General features: G+C 41.6%; 1 protein-coding gene across 1 annotated transcript in view; it reads left to right on the forward strand.

Annotated features, from left to right (window-relative positions):
• Nucleotides 1-24,031, forward strand: part of MAMDC2 (MAM domain containing 2) — a 149,546-nt gene that overhangs the window by 96,502 nt on the left and 29,013 nt on the right. The window contains exons 9-10 of the mRNA XM_047101943.1: nt 307-572; nt 22,485-22,578. Of these exons, the coding sequence (XP_046957899.1) occupies nt 307-572; nt 22,485-22,578 (360 nt within the window). The remainder of the gene's footprint in view (nt 1-306; nt 573-22,484; nt 22,579-24,031) is intronic.

Below are 24,031 nucleotides of genomic sequence, written 5' to 3' on the forward strand. Positions count from 1 at the left end.
GATCTCATGGCTTATGGGTTCGAGCCCTGCATCAGGCTCTGTGCTGACGGGTACTGGAGTCCGGAGCCTGGAGTCTGCTTTAGATTCCGTGTCTCCCTCTCTCTCTGCCCCTCGCCCACTCACACTCTCTGTTTCTCTCTCTCAAAAAAAAAAATAAACATTGAAAAAAAATTTTTTTAAGCTTATGGAAATAGTCTCTGTTGGCAAATTCCACTACTTTCAGCCAGATTTTTCCATTTGATAATCTGGGCTAGATTATGTAAGTTTTTCATTGCTGATTTCCTGAATGTTCTGTCCGGTTCGCAGGGTATTACTTGCTGGCCAACACAAAGTTTACATCTCAGCCTGGCTACATTGGAAGGCTCTATGGTCCGTCCCTGCCGGGAAATTTGCAGTATTGTCTACGTTTTTATTATGCCATCTATGGGTTTTTAAAAATGAGTGACACCCTAGCAGTTTACATCTTTGAAGAGAACCACGTAGTTCAAGAGAAAATTTGGTCTGTGCTGGAGTCTCCAAGGGGTGTCTGGATGCAAGCTGAAATCACCTTCAAGAAGCCTATGCCAACCAAGGTACAGTAGAGCCAGCAAAACCCTTTGCTCCCCTTCCGTGTCTGGGCTGGGTTAGTGAATTTCTGTTCATTTTCACCTGGCCGACGTGTTATTTTTCTTCTGTTCAAAGTGAAAGCCCCACCACTACACTGTATCTGAGCCAAGCACGAATGATATTACATACAAGTTCTTTTCGTTTTCTGTCTCAGAATCATGGCCACCTAGAGGATTCACTTGTTTATTTCTTAGATTCCCTGAGACTAGACCGAAGGCGGGGAATATATAAACAGTCTAGGTTCAACAGCTAAGCTTTAATTTGAAACCAGAATTCTCTCTCTTTCTCTTTTACACACACACACACACACACAGGCACACACACACACACAATACACATGTGTGCCTGTGGGAATACTAATTGCTTTATTTTTTTTTAACTTTTTGTTAATGTTTATTCATTTTTTGAGAGACAGAGTGTGAGTTGGGGAGGGGCAGAGAGAGAGGGAGACACAGAATCTGAAGCAGGCTTCAGACTCTGAGCCATCAGCACAGAGCCAAACGCAGGGCTCAAACTCACAAACCATGAGATCATGACCTGAGCCGAAGTCGGACTTTCAATCGACTGAGGCACCCAGGTGCCCCTCTAAAGCTTTATCTTAACACAGAGTAGGGAAGCTCAGTAAAAAAATGAGAGCCAACCCAGACAGAGAGGATTCACTTGTAAGGGTATCATCAGCGGCTGATTTTGATAGTGATGAGAATACAAAGAGAGCTTTACTGCAAGACGAATATAAAAGAAAACTATAGTCTCCCAAGCTGAACAACTCCTAAACTTAAGGAAGCTTTACAGAAGCAATAAATTCTGTCAGCTACAACCCAGACATGAAAGCGGTATGGGCAAATCCGGTTTTTTTTCAGCCCCTCATTCAACCAGAAAATATCTCACGAATCCACACTCTGAGAAAGATGGGCTAAAGATGGGTCAGAAAGGTCCCTTCCTTCAAACAAATGACTCACACAAGGGGAGCTCAGAAAAAATTGTTCAGTGAACGGATCAATCAGTTGATCACATTTACTAACTAGGAATTAATCCAAAGTCCAGCTTCCCTCAGGAAAGATCCAAACCTGGAAGAACAGTGAAACCTTCTTCACAAACATTAATGGCTCAAGATCGTCTTAGTTGTAACCATCCAGACGGAATCATGACTTGATCCATCCATAACTTTCTGCTACGGAAATTTGGTATGCCATCCCCATCATAATGATTCCTGATTACTTTTAGTCCATTGGAATACCCACCAGGGCATGATTAAATTTTCTCAATGATTAATCCAAGATCTTTGAAAATCTTTACAAAGTTCTTTTCCATTGCTAGGCAAGACGAAATTGTGCTTATAATGACAGGGCCGCCTCCATGACTTACTTCTAGAAGGGGTTGAGCCAATTTATGATACCTCTAGAAGAACGTAAGCATAAAGGTTTACCACAGCCTCCTGAGTGCAGCTTCTCGTATTTTTATGCTGATTAAATAGGTAGTGTCATTATAGGTATCCCCTTCTTAACTCCATCAGACTTTGTTCCCCTGACAAAACAGATATTTGGTTCACCTCCTGGATAATAGGGAAAGCTAGTTGACGATTCTGGTGCCACATTCCTACTCCGTCCTAGTCTAGACTCATACTCTAAGCTGACTGGCTAGCCAATTCCTAACATTTCCTGAGGGAGCCTATCTTTCCATACATGTCATCTGACATTTCCAATGGCATTGACTTTGCTCTTTGATCTGTTTCTCCAGGAGGTATCCAAGCCTGTCTGCCTCTTAGGGATCCCAAAGGCTTAAACTGTTTCCCATGATCAATTATGTAACTCTGGCAAGTAGTTTTGGTAACATACACACATGAGCAGACATGTACCAGATTCACATAATCAAGGATGCGCCAGAAAGTAACGAAATTTTTGTTATACTCCATACTCTGTTTTGCTAATGTTTTTTAAAAAGGGGGGGATATAATAAGCGTTTTATTCATTAATTCGGCTTTCATTCATTTATTTGTTCCTTTATTCAACCAACATTTATTAGGTATGTGCTCAGTGCAGGGGATATAAAGATGAACGAGGCTTACATCCTGCCTTTGAGGAGGTGGTGACAAATGATAAAAGATTAAGATACAGACATGTAACCAACTAATAACAGTACAATCTCACTGTCTCATGCAAGGGAGAAAAATAGTCATTTTACCGATTGGACATAGAAAGGATAATGACAGGAGAGGCCCAGCTGAGCTGGTGTGTGTGTGTGGGGGGGGCTAGGTTCAGGCCATCAGGACGCTAATTCCTACTCATGCCCCCACCCACCCCACTTCACCCTGTCCCCCCGTATCCTCTACTCACACACACATGGGGTGTTTAGGAACCTGCCCGCTCCTTCAGGGTGAGTCCCTGCTGGTCCCTGACACCCATGGAACAGGAGCAGGCCCCCCAGCCAAGAAGGATGCGCTGGGCAACTCGCCCTTTTCCTCTTTGGCTGACTTCCAGCCCCTCCCAGCAGCCTCCCTGTCCCTTCCTGACCACAGAAGGAAAACTGAATGTGGATCCGGTAGGGGCAGGGAAGTTCTTACCGTCGTAGAAGACGAGTCATGGATCTGGCCTCAAAACCCATGAGGAGATGATACAACTCAACACTAGAAAACTCTGGACACGTGTCTGAAGGTGGCCGCAAGTTTTTAGCAGGTCGCCGCAGCTCCTCAGAGAGTGAGAGAGAGCCATCTGACGGCCACCACAGGGGCATGCATTAAGTAAGGCAGGAAACTACAGTTGACTTATGTAACATCCACAGGTGGAAGTAAGATACAGACTGTTTCAGAGAAGGGATCACATGAAAAGTCAGTTGCCCTCACTCCTCCCTCCCCCTGAATTCAAACTCCAATTCAGCATCTTTTTCTGGTGGTTTTCTTCCTGATTCGGGGACATTTTCCTCTTTAGTTTTAAATATTGTATTTCCACCTCTGTTTCTCGATTCACGAACTTGAATAGCATTCCCTGCTACGAAAGATAAGGACTTTAGTTCTTCTTTTCTCTCTCTTACGGTTTTTAGTTCTATTTTTTTAAATGTTTATCTTTGAGAGAGACAGAGACAGAGAGAACGAGTGGGGGAGGGGTAGAGAGACAGGGAGACAGAGGGTCTGAAGCAGGCCCCACACTGCCAGCAGAGCCCGATGCAGGGCTCAAACTCGAGAACCTCGAGATCATGACCTGCGCCGAAGTCAGATGCTCAACTGGAACACAGCACTGCCTCCCGCCCTGGGCGGCTGCACACCTGGTCTCCTCTGCCTAGACTCTTCTTAAGTCGCTCATGGCTTGAAACCTCACTTCCACAGAGAACGCTTCTCTGGCCCCACTCCCCAGAATCGGCATCTTAAGCCTCTTGTTCATCGTCTTGGAGACAGTGTAACACAGCGATGAGGAGCACAGACACGGGAGTCTCTCTGGTTTCGGATCCTCATGCTACCCTTTATGGGCTTTGCGATCTTAGGACTTTTTAAAATAGAGATGTAATTGACATGTGGCTTTATATTAGTTTCAGGTGTACAGTCTCATGATTCAATATTGGCTTATATTGTGAAATGATCACCACAATGAGTCTAACCTGTGGCAACCACACAGGTACAGATTTGTTCTTGTGATGAGAGCTTTTAAGATCTAGTCGCTCAGCAACATTTAAATATGCAACACAGTATTGTTGACTGTAGTCACCATGCTGCACATTACATCCCCGTGATTTGTTTCTCTTACAACTGGAAGTTTGTACCTTTTGACCCCCTTCATTATTTCACCCACCCTCTATCCCTGACCTCTGGCAACCACTGATTTGTTCTCCATACCTATAAGCTTGGATTTCTTTTCTTTTCTTATTTAGATTCCACATATAGGTGAGATCACATAACATTTGCTTGTCTCTTATTTCTCTGAGCATAATGCCCTCAAGGTCTGTGTTGTTACCTATGGCAAGGTTTCATTCTTTTTCATGGATGAATGGCAGTCTCTGACTCTTTCTTTTTTTAATTAAAAAAAATTTTTTAATGTTTATTCATTTTTAAGAAACAGAGAGACAGAGTGTGAGCAGGGACAGAGAGAGACAGAGAGAGAGGGAGATACAGAATCCAAAGAAGGCTCCAGGCTCTGAGCTGTCAGCACAGAGCCAGACATGGGGCCCAAACTCACAAACCACGAGATCGTGACCGAAACCGAAGCCGGACACTTAACCAACTGAGCCACTCAGGCGACCCTTTTTAAAATTTTTTAAATGTTTATTTATTTTTGAGAGAGAGTGTGAGTGAGTTGGGGAGGGGCAGAGAGAGAGGAAGACAGAGGATCTGAAGTAGGCTTTGTGCTGAGAGCTGAGAGCCCAATGGGGGGCTCGAACTCAGAAACCGTGAGATCATGACCTGAGCAGAAATCAAAAGTCGGATGCTTAACCAACAGACCCACCAGGGTCCCCAACATTCTCTTACTTTTTTCAGTCTGTTTCTTCCTTACTTTTGTCAGGTTGAACCCAAAACCTAGCAGCTATTTGGATCACAATTGTTCTCTAATTGTCTGTGGGATGACTTCCGGGTTCTGACTTTTGAACAGTGCTTGTTGACCCTCTGGGAAGCTTTTAAAATGCCCATCGTCCATCTCCCCATAAAAACATAACCTTCCCGAGGGCAGGGACTTTCTCAGTCTTGTTCATTTCTGTATCTGCACCCTCTAACACTGTGCCAGATGCAAAGTAGGTCATCGGGAGCATTTTGTTCAATGGATTTAGTTTGCTATCTATGTGGTCAGTGGCTACATGGGTAAATAATGAAAATAACAATGAAAAATGAAAAATAAAAGAATGAATGAGTGGACTCTCCAAGGCCGGTAAGTGGCAGAGCAGGGTTTCACGCGTGTCTGTCTAGCTCTGAAGCCTGAGCTTTGGCACAGGTAGATGGCTCGGCGTTTCTATCCAGTGTCGGGGAAGGCTTGTTCTCGGGCAGCTGCAGAAAGTGAGGCTCCCCAATGTGCCTTGGGGCATAGGTACCTCCTGTTACTTTATTTCGTTCTTACCACACTCCTGCAAGGGAAGTGAGCTGTTTGCTTTCAGTGTCCTTGCCGTCCTAGAGTGCAGAGTGCACCCGACCCAAGGTCACGTTCTGCTAGAAGTGAATGCCTAAGCTCAGGGCTTATTGTACCGTTGTTGGCAAGAACTTTCTCTGCCTCTGCTTCATGTCCTCATGGAGTGTGAGGTCAAGTGTGAGAAGTCGGGCCCAACTCAAAGAGAGTGAATGGCTGTGATTTCTTACTTGTTCCCGAGCTTGAAGCCTTATATTTGCGTTTTGACTACACCTGGCTTCCTCCTGGTCCCAATTCTCCTGGGTGGAAATGTTTGGTAGGTATGTTTGAGTATCTATGCTGCACATTCAAAATAATAACAACAATAACCCCTTACATTTGCACCGATAGTATAACCTGCTTTCATGAATGAGTCGTGGGAGCCCAGAGCTGAGCTGAATGAGAGGCAGCGTGGGCTCAGAGAAGTCAACACTTTTAGCCTCTCCCTGCATGTTTCTTTTCTTACTCCTAAAACCTATACGTTACCTCATCTGCGCCTTCCCGGATGCTTTCCGCTCTGGATGCTTCCATACCTTTCTTTCCCCTAGTAGTTCTTACCCAGCCTATTTTAAGGACAGTGAGCTTGTTTGGTTAATAACCCCCTGCTCTTTCTGTAGATAGCCTAATGTGTGAGGGAAACTGTAACGTAGAGCTCTGTTGAAGGAATGGTAGCTATGGCAACAATTTCCCTGAGGCCATTCTAGCAAAGTAGCTGTATGGACAGGTTCTGAGCAATGTTGTCACGGCTGCCCGCAGGAACAGGAACTTTCGTAGAACACTTTCCTTGCGCCGGGCACCATGCGAAGCACGCGATGTGCATTGATGCTATGGCGCCCTAGGAAGAAAGGAATGTAGCCCCACTTAACAGATGAAGAAAACTCAGGCAGAAAACTAAGGATGTTGTTCAGTAGCACACAGGGCTGGCAGAGCTGAGAGGTAAATCCAGGTCTTTCTGAATTCAGAATCCATGATTTTTACACCAGGCCTTTATGCCCCCCAGTCCTTTCCTGGCTGAATGTCTAGGATCGGGTAAGAAAGAGAGCTCAGCTCTAACTCAAGATTTCTAAAAATTTCTAGAGTTTTATTATTAATGCTCAGTGGTTCGATTATAGAAATAACTTTGGCTCCTACAAGGGATGAGAGTTCATGGTGGATCACTGGAGACAAAGGAGAGAGGTGTAGGGTAGAGGGAGATACAGTGCAATGCTTAAGAGTTCTCATGAGTGGGTTCTCTACCATTTACACCTTCGTAATTTGGGCTTGTCATGTGATCTTGCTGAGCCTCACTTTTCTCCATCTGTAACATGGGTGTATTATTAGTATCTGTCTCAAGGGATTATGGTAGAGAACAAATGAAATGCCTCAAGTAAAGCCCTTAGCATAGCACCTGGCATATAGTTGGCATTTATTAAATTAACTGAATCCAGACAGAGGGAGAGCAAGAGAATGAGACTAAAGAATATTTTTTTCTAGGGGCACGTGGGTGGCTCAGTCGGTTGGGCATCCAACTTCGGCTCAGGTCATGATCTCAGGGTTCGTGAGTTTGAGCTCTGCATCCGGCTCTGTGCTGACATCTCGGGGCCTGGAGCCTGCTTCAGATTCTGTGTCTCCCTCTCTGCTCTTCCCCTGCTCACACTCTCTCTCTCTCAAAAATAAATAAAGATTAAAAAAAAAATTTTTTTTAAAGAATATTTTTTCTAGGTCCTGAATTTCATAAGATTTTGTGGGCGACGTCTCTTTAGTATGTGGATAATTTTGCACTTTGATTTTTGCTGCAAAATATTCTTTAAAAATGGGGTCAGAGTTAAGCATTTTAATAGTAGTAGGCTTTCTTAATGAAATGGCTGCTTTTACAATCACGAGCGCCTGCAATAAGTTTCTTAGCATTTTAGAAACATTTTGAAAGGGCATGAATCGTGAAATGGTTTTCTTGATCTGTTTTTCCCCAGCACATTACTAAATGGAGGGCAGGTAATCAAGAGTTATCTTGAGACTTTTGTCCACTAGGGACGATAATGAGGAGAGGGAGCAATTCACTCCAAAATGCTTTTCCTAAAAACCAAATGTCAGGAGAGACCAGAAAGTCGTTGTCAGGAATCCCATAAAGACAGAGTGCAAACATTAGCCTTTATGTATTTAAATCCTTAGTTTAAAATTATGCTTGGCCGCTGTAGAATGTATACTAGGTCCTGCAGTATCTCCTGGCCTGAAGCGACTTTTCTCTTTAACAAAGATCTTCAAGTGGTCTGTTAATTAGAAGCTCGGGGAGCAACTCAATATTGTGTTCATTAAATATTTCTTTTGGGAAAGAACGTTAAATGGTCCGTTAATGAGAGAAGGACCAGACCTTCTGTTCCATCCAGGCCTGGCTTAATGATCAGCTCATTAATGGTAAAGCCTTCTAAGTCCATATCTTTGCTCTGTTACAGGATTAAAAAGCAAATAAACTTTAAAAGTCATTTATGGATTTGGAGAAAACCCTCAGCTGGCCAGTCTGAGAAAATATAAATCTTTTTTTTTTTTTTTTTTTTTTTTTTTTTTTTTTACTAGTGCAAGAACCTTATATCAGCACTTCTTAAGATATGTCCCCTGGAGTACAAATCTTTTGCATTCCATTGAAAAAATTTTTCTGTGGTCAGATGAGTTTGGGGGAACTTTTGCACACTAGATCTCTTCCATACACACATGGAAGATTCACAACGCACGGTAACATGTTAGAAACTCCGGTAAGTTCTACACTGTAGAATCCTGCTGAACCTCGTGTAAGGTGGTGTTTTAACATAGAACCCTTGTCTCATGCAGCCCCTGTTAGCATCAGATGACTATCGTGATGTTTAACGCATTATATTGAAGTTGTCCACTTACCTGCCTATCTGCATTAATCAGACCATAAGCTTCTGGAGAACAGAGAGCCTTGTCTTATTTAGTTTTAAATTTCTAATGTGAACACAATTTCTGTAAGACCGTGAGCACTCAACAAATAGTTGGAAAGGGGAACTGAGCTGTCAGTGAATGCGGGTTGACAGCAAGGAAGAACACAGGAGCCCAAGGAAGAAGAAAGATGAAGTGCTTCTGCCTTTGGATCACAGAAACCATAATCACTAGTAGCCGGGCACCTGAACAAGTTGTCCTGTGAGGAATAAGAGTTGGAGCACTTACAGGCAAGAGTACGCTCCCGGAGCAGATATAAGGCCACACAGAGGCACATATACGCAACGTCTGCCTTGGGGCTTTTTGTGATGATATTTGTTAAAACCAAAAGCTGTAACTCTCCTCTTGGAAACAACTTCCCACCCTTACATCGGATCATTTCCCTATTCCCAATGACTGATAGGAGGTTTTAACCAGGCGTCTCGATTTTCTAGATGCCTTCCCTGCCCCCCGGTGCAGCTTCTCCAGTTTCCGTTCTGTGTTCCTGGTCAGTGATGCTCACTTCCGCCCCCAGTCCTGGCTTCTCCCACCTCTGTCCTCTCAATTTCTGGGAATGCTCGGCATCTACTTTCATCTTCTGCTCCCTATATAATCTTCCCCCTATACATTCCCCCTTCCCCCTATGTGCTGTGGTTCTCTGCACAGCTGGAGAAAATAAGACTCATCTCCAATGTCCCCTCCATGCTTCTGGGAAAGCCTTCCATTCCTCTCCTCTCTCATTGACTTCCTTGCTCTTTCCTCGCCCCCAGATGTTTGGATTTGTCTTCACTTGCAGCTTCCCAACTGGATTCTTCCCACCTCAGCCTTAGATCATGACCTCACAGATTCATGTCCCAAAAGGACGAAGGCTTTCAACACCAACCCCTTCAATTCTGTTTCTCTCTGAATCCTCACCTGCTTCTCTTGGTCACCTGGTGCATATGACAGAGGAAGTGTTGTCCTTGCTCTTAGTCAAAACCAGCCCGTCCATCTATCCATCCTACCTCCTCTGGGATTTTATTTCCTAAATTATTCCTCTCTCAAAAATCTTCAATATCCACGAGTCCTTTATACACTGCCAACATATGTCGGCCACACAGACGAACAACAAACCTTCCTTTTACCTTTTACCCATTAAAAAATTCTTCTAATGTTTATTTATTATTGAGAGACAGAGAGAGACAGAGCATGAGCATGAGAAGGGCAGAGAGGGCGAGACACAAAATCTGAAGCAGGCTCCAGGCTCTGAGCCATCGGCACAGAGCGCGACGTGGGGCTCGAACTCACAAACCACAAGATCGTGACCTGATCCAAAGTTGGACGCTCAACCGACTGAGCCACCCAGCCACCCCTTACCTTTTACCCATTTAGATTGCCACCCAATCCCATGTTTTGTCCTCAGACTTCTTGGAAAATGCATCTTCGATTACTATCTATGCTCTGGTGCAGTTTCTTGTTCCTTAAATGCTCACCTCCTGACCCCTGCCTCCCTCCCACAAAGGGTTCATCAACAACAAGTGTCTCACACTGATCATGCTGCAAGAATCATCATTGCTGAGATCACTCTTTTCTCAAAGTCCATCTCAAGTACCCCTTCCTCTCTGAATCTTTAATAAATCATAACTTGTGTCTTACTTGTTACAATGAGATTTGTGGCCTAGGAAGACTTGGCTTCAAGTTTTGACTCAGGAGTTAATGATGTAAATCAGAATAGCATATCACTCTGTAAGTAATAAGGGCATGTTTTAGGGTGACCACTATGTGTCTTCTACCACATGCTCTATCTTTTGCCATCTTAGTGTCAGCAACTGTCTTTTCATGTTGTGTAGCACAGTTCTTGTGGATAGCTCTCTCTAGCTCCTTATTTCCTCTTATAATAATCTTCTTTTAGCAAAAAAAGAAAAAAAAAATTGAAATTTAAGTCTGTGATTTGGATTCCTGCTCTTAAAGTCTTTCTTTTAACTTTGCCTTTTAATGATGAAAATGCCATTAGATGTAGAATATCTAGGATTCTGGGGTACCTGGGTGGCTAAGTCAGTTAAGTATCTGACTCTTGATTTCAGCTCAGGTCATGATCTCATGGTTCGTGGGTTCAGACCCCGCATCAGGCTCTGCATCAACAGCGCAGAGCCTGCTTGGGATACTCAGTCTCTCTCCTTCTCTCTGCCCATCCCCTACTCTCTCTCTTTCTCAAAATAAGTAAGCTTTAAAAAATGTATCTAGGGCTCTGAAAGGTTTTGTTGTTGTTGTTCTTTTGGGTTTTTTTACTGTTTATTTTTTATTTTTGAGACAGAGACAGAGCATGAACAGGGGAGGGGCAGAGAGAGAGGGAGACACAGAATCTGAAACAGGCTCTAGCATGGAGCTGTCAGAATGGAGCCCGATGTGGGGCTCGAACCCATGAACTGTGAGATCATGACCTGAGCTGAAGTTGGACACTTAACCAATTGAGCCACCCAGGCTCCCCAAAGTGTTCTGAAAGTTTTAAGGTCACTACTTAGAAGTTCATCCAAATAGAAAAAGCAAGTCTAGTAAGTTTCTGATTTACTAGAGAGATTTATAAATCGGTGGCCATTAAATAACAAGACACCCTGCTATAAAGGGATTCAGGAACCAGAAAACGAATGTGTAGACAAGATGCATGAGAGGAGATAGATTTCCTATCACATTTCATGATGTCCAGAAACATTGAGAAATGGCTGCACCAGAATGTTAATATCTTGGCATAATTAAAGCAGGGCCTCTGAGTGCAAAGTAGAAATAGCAAGATCATTAACTCCTGACAAGATAATCAACACATTATAGAACAGATTAGGGTCGTTCTGTACACAGAGCAAGGAAATTTATACTGTCAAGTGGAACAAGTTTTAATGTGGAATTGAATAGGGGGGCTAAGTATGGAACAGGAGCCTCCTCTTGAGTCTTTCAAGCTAAGCTCAGTGTCAAGTGTCAGTCCAGGAATTCTAAATTACTTGAAATATGACCAACACAAGGTTGAGCTACTCTGGCTTTCCCTCTCTTTCCTTGTAGGTGTTTGTTGAAGGCTTCTGCATTTCATGTCAACTTATGGGGGAATGACTAGACAGACTGGCTTGCACAACTTCTGGTTGCTAACACCAGCTTGCAGGAGGGTATTTTTGTGTCCGTGCATTCTTCTAGAACTTTCCCCAGGAATTAATCTTATGGCATATTGCTGGATTACCATATTTATCCTCCTGGCATTGTGGATAAATCCAAAAAGACATCACAGGCATCTTCCCCTGGGGTTTTATTGATAAGTTTATGAAGGAAACATTTATTCCAGGGATTGTTTATGAACCTGAAAACACTATCTCCCTCCACACTTTCAAACTCTGAATCTTGTGAATATTTCACAACCTTGGCTACATTTTTAAGGAAACTTTTCCCAAGATTTTATGAGGCAACACTTTTTTTTTTATATGTTTATTTATTTTGAGAGAGAGATGGGGAGGAAGAGAGGGAGAACCAGTGGGCGAGGGGCAGATAGAGAGGGAGACACAGAATCCCAAGCAGGCACCATGCTGTCAGTGCAGACCTGGACGCAGGGCCGGATCTCACGAACTGTGAGATCACGACCTGAGCCGAAACCAAGTGTTGGATGCCTAACCAATGAGCCACCCAGGTGTCCTGAGCCAACATTATTTTTTGATGTTCACGTTGAGATTCTCTGGGGACCCTCTGGTTTTCTGAGCTCTTAGACCAGGTAAATATTTTCTGGCCTCTGGAGCTATGAGCTCTATTCTCTTAATTGGAAATTGACAATTCACACATTAATAAAGACTCCCTACCCAGGGAAGAATACCTTCTTTTCTTTTGCATAGATACCCCCAGCTTTTTCTGCCTTTCTTGTGTGACTTTCTCTGGCTATTTTCTGCCTCATCTTTTCAGCACCCACCTCTAGGAGAAGTCTCTCCAGACAGTCCCCCAGCTGCTTCTCCATGGCATTCCCTACCACTCTGCTAATGACGGTGACTTCTATTTTATGTTTGATGTCAGGTTAGAGGTGTAACTGTACAATGTTCAAGGACACACTTCCATTTGTGGCCTGTTTCATCTTAGTCTTTAAGCCAAGATATTTAGTTCTCCCTTAGTTTCATTCCCCAAATAAGGATGGCCTTATTAACATATCTGAAAGGCAAATGTCAGGCCAGAAAAAAAAATTTACAACATATATGGCAAACTCTTAGCGCATTTGATATATGAATTTACTCTAATAAACCAATAAGCAGAGATGAGCTAAGCAGTAGCAAAGTGGGCAACAGGTATGTACAGGCAAATCAGAAAAAGTGGAATGCTACTGGGGTGCCTGGCTGGCTCAGTTGGTGGAACATGCAACTCTTGATCTTGGGGTTATAGGTTCGAGCCCCACGTTGAGTATAGAGTTTACTTAAAAATAAAATCTTAAAGAAAGAAAGAATACTACTGGAAAACAAACATATCCAATCTCATTTGTAATCAAAGAAATTTTAAAAATAATAAAAGCACATTTGTCTGTCAAATAGATGAAAATATTTTAAAACTATAAAACTGTGGAGTATGCTATTTATATTAATAGTTATATTCATACTGTATACTGTTTGTGTTGTTCGGTTTATAAATTAAAAAATAAGTCCTTTGGGGGACACCTGAGTGGCTCTGTCAGTTAAGCATCCGACTTTGGCTCGGGTCATGATCTTACAGTTCTTGAGTTTGAGCCCTGCATCGGGCTCTGTGCTGACAGCTCAGAGCCTGGAGCCTACTTCAGATTCTGTTTCTACCTCTCTCTCTCTGCCACTCCCCTGCTCACGTGCTGTCTCTCTCTCTCTCTCTCTTTCAAAAATAAACATTAAAAATTTATAAACAAATAAGTCTTTCAATTAAAACCAAATATACATACATATATGCATATATGAGTTAGATCTATGAATGGTAAGGATGTAAGGAAATAAGGATTTTCATAAGCTCTAGTATGAGGATAAGTTGCTATTATATTTCTAGATGACAATTCAATTACATGTCTCAAAAAGAAAGCCCCCCCCCCCCGGGGCGCCTGGGTGGCGCAGTCGGTTAAGCGTCCGACTTCAGCCAGGTCACGATCTCGCGGTCCGTGAGTTCGAGCCCCGCGTCGGGCTCTGGGCTGATGGCTCAGAGCCTGGAGCCTGTTTCCCATTCTGTGTCTCCCTCTCTCTCTGGCCCTCCCCCGTTCATGCTCTGTCTCTCTCTCTGTCCCAAAAATAAATAAACGAAAAAAAAAATTTAAAAAAAAAAAAAAAAGAAAGCCCCCAAACATGAATACCTTTTTAAAAAAAATTGTTTTTTAATGCTTATTTATTTTTTAGAGAGATAAAGTGTGAGGGGGGGAGGGGCAGAGAGAGAGGGAGACACAGAATCTGAAGTAGGCTTCAGGCTCTGAGCTGTCAGCACAGAGCCCGATGCGGGGCTCGAACCCACGAACCGCGAGGTTGTGACCAGAGCTGAAGTCAGACTTTCAACCGACTGAGCCACCCAGGTGCTCCTACCCATGAATACCTTTTAACATAACAATTCTACTTCTAGGGAGTTATCATTAGGGAATAGTCATGGTTATGCACAAAGATTTAGATATTGATCACAGCATTGTTTGTCATGTTGAGAAATTAGAAACTGCCCAGTTATCCATCAGTAGGGGTTGGTCAAATAAGTTGTGGCCAGGCTACAAAGGGCTTAGTAAGATTTTTTTTTTTTTTTTTACATTTTATTTATTTTTGAGAGAGAGAGAGAGACAGACAGACAGAGCACAAGTGGGGGAAAGGCAGAGAGAGAGGGAGACACAGAATCCGAAGCAGGCTCCAGGCTCTGAGCTGTCAGCACAGAGCCCGACGTGGGGCTCGAACTCACAAACCGTGAGATCATGACTTGAGCCAAAGTCAGACACTTAACTGACTGAGCCACCAAGGCACCCCAGGGCTTAGTAAGATTTAAGCCACAGCCCTTCACCAGGTCAAGGATCTACACTTTCCCTTGGGAATCCGTGAAAATAAGGCCAACAACTGTCTCTCTGTCTCAGACACGAATGAAGCAAAGTCAGTATTCCTATTCAGGTGTTAGCAGGGCACCGCTAAGGTATCTGCTGTCCTCTCCTGACCCCAGGAGAAGTTTATGAAGGTCAAGACAAAGACCTAGATTCTTCCTTGTTTGCTGTTTGTTGATTGCACTCTGCTTGTCTTCCGGTATAATTGGCATTTTTACATCTCCATCCAAGTGAGCTACGATAGCTCCATAGTGTAATGTCCATCCTTGAACATGACGATTAAATTGGCCATTACATTTCATTACATGGGTTAGGGAAGTGCCTAGCTGAGGGTCCTCTCTAAGGGAGGTGGGCCAGAGATAAACCAGAATTGCTTTTTTTCAGCCTACCTGCCTGCTGACAAGAGCATGCAAACAGCAGGAAGGCATTCACACTTATTTTCCTTCAGTGACAATGAGTGACTTAGGGGATAAGTGTATATAATAACACTGTCCTTTTTATTAGGCTGTAAATTAGACTCTGAAGCACTAAAACTCATTTTTGGGTGGGAGGTGTGGTTGTGGGGAGTTGAGAACATTCTTCCCTATGGGCCTAAGTAGACACAGGGTCATCAGCTAAGGGCAAGAAGAGTGTCACTGCAGTGAAAGTAGACAGGAGAGGTTACTGGCTGGTTCCACGTTCACTAGGTTTTTTTTGTTTTGTTTTGTTTTGTTTTGTTTTGTTTTGTTTTTTTAAGAGAGAGAGAGGAAACAAGGGAGGGACAGAGAGAGAGGGAGAGAGAGAATCCCAAGCAGGCTCCACACTGTTCATGCAGAGCCTGATACGATGTGGGGCTTGAACCCACAGACCATGAGATCATGACCCCAGTGGAAATCAAGAGTTGGATGCTTAACCGATTGAGCCACCCATGCACCCCTACATTCACCAGTTTTTAAATGTAGCCAATGATCCCTGTAAGATTCAGGTTCTGGTGCCAGCTCACCAAAAACTCCTTATAAACAGACATAAGGCAACATGACAGGAAGCTGGTTGTAAACAGGGGTTCAAGATATGTTTGGTCCGCTGCTATTAACTGAGGAGTTTAAAAATCATGCCTTTCATAATCCTATTGTTTTTAATTGAGGCATAATAGACATAATAACATTATATTCGTTTTAGGTATACGACATAATGATTCTAGAATCATACTTTTAAATACCTAAAGCAAAAAAAAGGAGAAAATAGGCTGGTTGGTACAATGAAATATGCTCTGTTGGAGATTTGGCGTAAGATATTTCATGTCTGGGTCTGTAACAGGCTGTCGTGCGATCCTTAGTTTTTATCACAGGGTCTCTGGGCCTTCCCTGATTCTAACACATGACTGATTCTGAGGTCTCTCCTGGAGTGTCTCTTCTCTTTACAGTGACCAAAAGATCCAAAACTAATGCAGATTTCTGAAATCAATGAGCTGAGAGGTCTGAATATTTACCACCAACATAGCAGTGAGAAAATTCCACAGTTTTTCCGCAGGTCTAACACAGCGTGCCCTCCACCCCAGCATGGGAGCCTCCTAGGAGGAGAGGGACTCACGCAGGGAGAAGCTGGAAGCTGCTTAATCTTTGTTGCTTGTCGAAGCCAAAAGTTGAATTAAAACAGATGGGTCTTTTAAGAAAAAGAAGTGTTGGTCAGCTAAAGACTTATTTAAAAACACATGGTCATTCTGCCTTTTGTGGGATCTGAAGACCAAATATAGTATCTGCAGGAAGCATGCTGTTACAATTTAGCAACTATTTCCCAAAACATGGCTGGGATTCTAAAAACGCTAGTCCCAAACTCGTTCTTCTAGAGGAAGCTCCATTCAGCCTGTCTTTAGGGATTCGTGAAAATTCCACCCCTTTAGCCAAGTGTCTTAATACTAGAGTTTTTGTTTTCTTTTGCTTTATGTTTTTTTTTTAATTTTTATTTTTAGAATTCTATGGCAGCTTATTGTCAAACAGTTGAACGAATACAATTGCGTTATATAGAACATCCTGCAGTTGCGTCAATAGCATCTTAATGAAGGGCTCTGGAACTTCGCGGACTGGATTATAGTAATTTTATGAATAATTATTCTACCAACTCTGTAGTCACCATACCCAAATTTATCTGCACAAAGGATTTCAAAGGATTTTAACCTCATCAGAAGAAAAGTTAAATTTAACTCAGAGTCAAACCCTCTGGTAAATTGTCGAGGTCCACCACTTGGAACAGGAACCCAGCTAGGTTCATTTTGTGAACATGGGTAATTTATGGTATTGTTGGCATAGGATTGAAATATTTCTATGCGAAGATAGAAGGCTTTTTCTGGAAACTGTCATTCACATACTTATTATAGGCCCAACTGGGGCTCTTCAATGAGTAAAGTAGGTGGTGGGTTTAGCCAGAAACGTGGCCAACTATGCCTATTGAGCAGGCCATGGAGACAGGCTACTTTAAAAGACAGTGAAAAACCAGTTAATTCAGCCATTGTTTACCTGTTTCATACAAATGATCCTTCTTAACTGCACAAGAAAAGTGTGTTGTTATATATTCCCCAGCTCTCAGGGAAGCTTGGTTCCCCCCTCCCCCCAGCAAGATCCTCTTTATTGTGTTGGGTAGCCTTTAAATTATGACACCTCATAAAGTGGACAATCAGTAACCCTAATTCTTTTAAAAATTTAACCTGATTTGGTTTGAGAAAGTAAGTTCCCGACATACTAACTTATCTACTTTTTCTTTCCTGCGTGTTTTAACTAGGGACTTTTATGGACTTTTATAGGCCTGGGGATCGTCTAGCTCCAGCCTTGTGGCTGGATTCCCATACAGACCCTCTCTCCACCCTCCTCCCCCCAAAAATAACTTTAGAAGACAATTATAGTTCCATACTATGAGGAAAGTTTTCTCACTTACTTTTTATGATCTGCTGCCTGCCATTATGTTGTTATGAGGGAATAGACCATTCCTTTTGGAAAGGGAGAAAAATGTAAACAAAGAGAAGAATCAATGGCCCTTTGACAATTTCAAGTTTTCTGAAACAGAAAATTGGAACAGTAGAGCCCTGATCATCTCAGGGATGATTATTCAGCTTGAGTGTTTGTCCATGTCTCTTGTTTTTAGGCTCCTTTGCCTTTTGTTTTTCGGATTTGAGGATATTTCATTGCGTATTAGAACCACCACCTGGTGACATACAGAGGAAGAGAAAACTAACTCCAACTAGTCTGCTTTTAAAACGTCAACAACTGTCCTATTTTGATTGGGTAGAATAAAGTGAGGTTCTATCATCCACACAGTAGTTTTCCATCACCCCCCAGTGGTTTGCAGCCAGAAGTAATTTTGCCCCCCAAGGGACATTTGTCAATGTCTCTATATATTTTTGATTGTCACGACTAGAGGGTGATATTGGAATCTAATGGATAGACATCAGGTTTGCTGCTTAACGTCCCCTGCAACAAACCATGATCCATAATAATATTAAAATATCAAAATATCAGGAGTGCCAAGACAGGAACACCTGCTATAGATAATTGACCACGTGCACTGTCCCTTTTTAGTACGATAAAAACTAAGTTAAGTAATACTGTTGATCATTACTTGACTATATTTAAAATTATCTGTTTGCAGTTACATTTATATAGCTCACCGGTCACTTCCTATTTGTGTTTCCAAAATTCGTCTAGGTAGGGTTTCTCAATAATGAATATCCTCTATCAAAATAAAAACTGTGAAGTATCACCAGTACCTAAGGACACAACCTTTAACACAGTGAAAAATGGAATTTACACAAATCTCATTTGCCCCTGACTTTCAAGAGATTTGCATAAAATCAGGAGTACCTGCCTAAGGGATATGTTATTTTACTTTGTCCATCTCAAATAGATATTAGTATGTTCAAATTGCCTAGGAACTTGAACTTTTTTCTAGTCTATAGGAGTATTCCACTGGCTTTGAAATACTGCCTAAAATGAAATAAACACTCTTTTTAAAAAGATCTAAAAATAAATAAGAGATTAATCCCCTCAAGAATTTAGAGCAAGACCAGTTCCCTTCTTGTCACATTTTTAGCTGGACCTTGGGACAGAGTTCTGAAGAAAGATGTTTGGCTTTCCCTTTTCCCTGAGTCAACCACAGACCCCGTCACTAGGTTGCCTGGTCGACCAGCTACCCTAAAGTAACCTTTCCACTTCAAGTAGCCCTCAAAATGTAAGATGGTGGGACAAGAATAGGAGCTGACATTATCAGCATTATTCATAGCACAGTGGAAAAATCTTGTGTGTTCCACCAAACAAGCCGATCTTGTCAGGTTTCTTTTGTGTGTTGGAATGCTGATAGGCAAGTGCCAAACAGATCTGAGGTTGGAGGCCATAGTTTGAACCTAGTTCATAGCGGAGTGACCATGGATCTTTTATAAGACAGAACAACATGTGGTCTAGCTGGTATTCTAAGTGTGGAAAGAGTTCTAAGATAGGCACAACCTAGTGGCCTCCTCATGCCTGGAACATCTTTAGCATTTCACTCAACCCACTGTTGGCAGTTCACATATTTTTTGCAATCCTCAAAAAGAGCCAGGAAGTTCTACCCATTGGAATTTATGCAATGAGGAAATGTTATCTATCTGCTGCGTCCAATTCACTTGACCGCTAGCCATACGTAACTATTGAGCTCTTGAAATGTGGCCAGTGTGCCTGAAGAAATGAACTTTTGATTTTTACTTAATTTTAATTTAGATAGCCACATGTCCTCGTGACTGCTGTAATAAACATTGCCAATGTAGGAAATAATAACTCATTCCACATCTCAATTATAGATGCCCTGATTCCTTTTTTCTTTTTTTTGTCTCAATTATAAATATAACAAAATTAAAGAATGCTTAGAAAATAAGGGAAAATTTGGTTCAATACTCATAATTTCATGAGCCTAACATAAAAGTAAATTTTCAAGGTTTTTTTTTTCCATGTACTTCCAGCTGTAATTTATCTTATTTTAATTTTAATTTTATCTACAATAACCAGCTTTTTTTCACTTAACACTATGAGAGAAATAGACTTTCACACTACTAATATCTACAAGCTATCAGAGTTAATGTTTGCCTATTTCTTAGATTACGGTACCATAGTTTATTCATTTCCTGTATAATATTTTTAGATTTTGGGTTGTTTCATTGCTTTTGCTTGCTGGCTTACTTGCCTGCTGGTTTGGTTTTACGGTCATTATCAAATTTCGCTATAGCAAACACTTGAAAGCATGTTACTATTTCTCCTTTTTAGAATACAATTACCTGCTAAATGCTTGAGTCTTACTTAGGTAATGGTTCACAGGGCTAATCATTCCACCACCCCAGATTCATTGTGGAAAAAGTACTTTTCCGCTATTCTGGTGGAAAATAGACTTTAAAACTGCCAAAAAGAAGGAAAGCCAGGACTTTTCTCTCTGCAGCACAATTTATTCAGTAAATTAGGAGACAGATTACTATTCTTTCCCCCTATAACAATAAACATTACTGATAAAATGTAACTACATTCAGGGCAGATGACATAGACCTTTGCTTTGCAAATGAGGACTATGTTCCCCGGCAAAAATCCTGCAGGTAGAAAACCCTGCCAATAATCTCTAGAATCTATAAAGGTGAAAAAATGAACAGAGATAAAACAAAAACAAAAACGCCGCCCTTCATCTTGTCCCTTGTAAACATATATATATATATTTATATATATATACACAAAATATATATATTATATGTATATAGCATATATATTGTGTATATATATTTTATATATAGTATATATATATTTTATATATAGTATATATATATTTTATATATAGTATATATCTTATACATCTAATATATACAGTATATGTTTTATATATAATATATAGTATATATACTATGTATATACTATGTATATTATTATACATAAAATATATATGTGTGTATATATATATATATATATACATATATATAGAGAGAGAGTTACACATTGTTGTAGCTCTAAACTATCCTTTTTATAATTTAAAGCTGTCTGAATACAGTCCGAGTAAACTTTTATACATATTATAATTAGTAATTATTCTGAAGATACTGGCTTTAAGACGTTTTGTATTTTGCATAGTTGTAAACTGTTACATCATTTTAAAATGTCTTTCTGGGGCACGTGGGTGGCTCAGTCGGTTAAGTGTCTGACTTTGGCTCAGGTCATGATCTCACGGTCCTTGAGTTCGAGCCCCACGTCGGGCTCTGTGCTGGCAGCTCAGAGACTGGAGCCTGCTTCAAATTCTGTGTCTCCCTCTCTCTCTGACCCTCCCCCGTTCATGCTCTGTCTCTCTCTGTCTCAAAAATAAATAAACATTAAAAAAATTTTTTTTCAATGTCTTTCTGAATAGATTTTGTATTCTAATGGCTCTGATCACCAAAGAGCACAGAGAGCCTGCTGATAACACAGATAAGTTGAAGACATAACATAATATCAGGATCTAAAAAAAACATCAAGTGCTCTCATTATTCCTAATTTGAGATTTGGTTTCTGTTACATCTCTCTTTGTCCTTGTTTGAGTTAATATTTGTATTTGAGGGATTGCACATGCACTGAATGACTTTATGCTCAGTGTACATTAGGTTAGGCATGTGAAGCAGCTTTGTAAACCACAAAGTACAGTGAGAATCTAATACAAGTGAGAAGTACTCTTTGCTCATCCTGTGTATGAAAAGATTTTAAAATTGGTCTAATGAGGGGCGCCTGGGTGGCGCAGTCGGTTAAGCGTCCGACTTCAGCCAGGTCACGATCTCGCGGTCCGGGAGTTCGAGCCCCGCGTCAGGCTCTGGGCTGATGGCTCGGAGCCTAGAGCCTGTTTCCGATTCTGTGTCTCCCTCTCTCTCTGCCCCTCCCCGTTCATGCTCTGTCTCTCTCTGTCCCAAAAATAAATTAAAAAAAAAAAAAAAAGTTTATAAAATTGGTCTAATGAAAAAGAAATGCAAAACTTCTCTCCCGCTCTCTCTTTCTCTGACACAATGAATTCAATAATTGATGGTATGGATCTGTTTTTCTTTCACATAGAAGACTAAAAATGTTTGGCCTGATAAAATAACTGCATTTAGGGCTTTTATTAGTGATACCATCTAGGGACATTTATCTTTTCTTTGGAAATGGAACATAAGTCTCCAGATGGCAAATCACTGGGACTTTGTTCACAATATGAATGAAGCGCATTGCCGGAAATTCATTCCCAAAAAATCAATACTGTTTGCCCTGGAAATGTGTGTAAAAATGCTTGGAATACCATCAGCTCTGTATGCACTTTGTGGATTATCTGGGGAAAATATTTAAAACCTGACAGGTTTTCCTCTGCCATCAGTTAACCTCTTGCTTTCTTCTTTCAATTCTCTAAAGAATGTGAACTCGGGGCGCCTGGGTGGCACAGTCGGTTAAGCGTCCGACTTCAGCCAGGTCACGATCTCGCGGTCCGCGAGTTCGAGCCCCGTGTCGGGCTCTGGGCTGATGGCTCAGAGCCTGGAGCCTGTTTCCGATTCTGTGTCTCCCTCTCTCTCTGCCCCTCCCCCGTTCATGCTGTCTCTCTCTGTCCCAAAAATAAATAAACGTTGAAAAAAAAAATTAAAAAAAAAAAAAAAAAAGAATGTGAACTCATTTTGGCATTAATAGGCACAACATATCATTATGAGCTTGACTCTACTTAAAAAAAGAATAGAAGTAATTTCAGGGTCACGTATAAATGCTTAGCTGTTACTCATGCCCCCGTGACCCGTAGTTCACGTGGACAATGAAGAGGGGTCTGTAGTTTGCTTGTGCATGCTTTGGGCTAAGTAAGTCCTAGGTTGTAAGAATTTCCAATGCAGTTAATGGAATTCATAGTTTTATTTTTCTGAATTGCAGGTGGTTTTCATGAGCCTATGCAAAAGTTTTTGGGACTGTGGACTGGTAGCCCTGGATGACATTACGGTACAGTTGGGAAGCTGCTCGTCTCCAGGTAAGATGGTCACAATTGCAAGCTCCCTTTGTCTCCCAGGCCTATGCATGGCACATCCCGTTTCTCTAAGTATATGCCAAATACATTTAATCTGTGCTAGAGATGCCTGGGTGGCTCAGTTGGCTAAGCGTCCAATTTCTGCTCAGGTCATGATCTCATGGTTCATGGGTTCAAGCCCCACATCGGGTTCTGTGCTGACAGCTTAGAGCCTGCAGCCTGCTTTAGATTCTGTCTCCCTTGCTCTTTGCCCCTCCCCCACTCACGCTCTGTCTCTCTCACTGTCTCTCAAAAATAAATAAACATTTAAAAAAATATTTTTTAATATGTGCTAGCCTATTTTTTTGCTTTTCTTGCCAGAAGTGTGCCCCTCTCCAGATGTGTATGGTAAGTTTGGAACTTAAAAATGATGATTTGTTTGCAGTGTGACTTTGTACATGTGACTTGACGTCTGTATCCTCATCTATGAGAGAGGTGGTAATAGTAATACCTACCTGAATAGTGGGAATGATATACGTAGATTCCCTAGCAGAGGACCTGGCACAAAACAATGCATTAAAAATAATTGCCTTCTAGTCTAGTTATTATTATTATTTTTTTTTAATTATGTCTTACACGAATGCAGATTTTCAAACAATATTGATGAAATTGTTATTATACAGATACTATACTAAACATGTAATTTTTAAATGATAATAAAATAAGTATTTTCTAAGTGAATTAGCTGACAGTGGAACAGTGGACCAGGCATTGAGGATAGGGACAAAATAAAGATGGCAGCTATGTGTTGGACTCGATGTCTAACAAGAAAATGGCACATACCTCAACCCAGATCATTGGTCTGTATCTCCTAATTACCACTGCATCCTAAACCTTAGGGTATCTATTTCTTTAACAAAGAGGCAAACTGTGGTATCATTCTGGCCCTGAAGGATAATCTCCTCATTTATTTACTTTTTTATTCTGTCTTTTTTTTTTTTTATGAAATTTATGGTCAAATTGGTTTCCATACAACACCCAGTGCTCATCCCAACAGGTGCCCTCCTCAATACCCATCACCCACCCACCCCTTCCTCCCACCCCCCATCAACCCTCAGTTTGTTCTCAGTTTTTAGGAGTCTCTCGTGTTTTGGCTCCCTCCCTCTCTAACCATTTTTTTTTCCTTCCCCTCCCCCATGGTCTTCTGTTAAGTTTCTCAGGATCCGCATAGGAGTGAAAACATATGGAATCTGTCCTCTGCATGACTTATTTCACTTAGCATCACACTCTCCAGTTCCATCCACGTGGCTACAAAAGGCCATATTTCATTCTTTCTCATTGCCACGTAGTATTCCATTGTGTATATAAACCACAATTTCTTTATCCATTCGTCTCTAAAGAAGACATCCAGATGGCCAACAGGCACGTGAAAAGATGCTCAACGTCGCTCCTCATCAGGGAAATACAAATCAAAACC

This window comes from Lynx rufus, unplaced genomic scaffold, assembly GCF_022079265.1.
Source record: "Lynx rufus isolate CCGP_SWC_20201006 ecotype Redwood Valley unplaced genomic scaffold, mLynRuf1.p SCAF_10, whole genome shotgun sequence".
In the NCBI taxonomy this organism is placed as follows: Eukaryota; Metazoa; Chordata; class Mammalia; order Carnivora; family Felidae; genus Lynx; species Lynx rufus.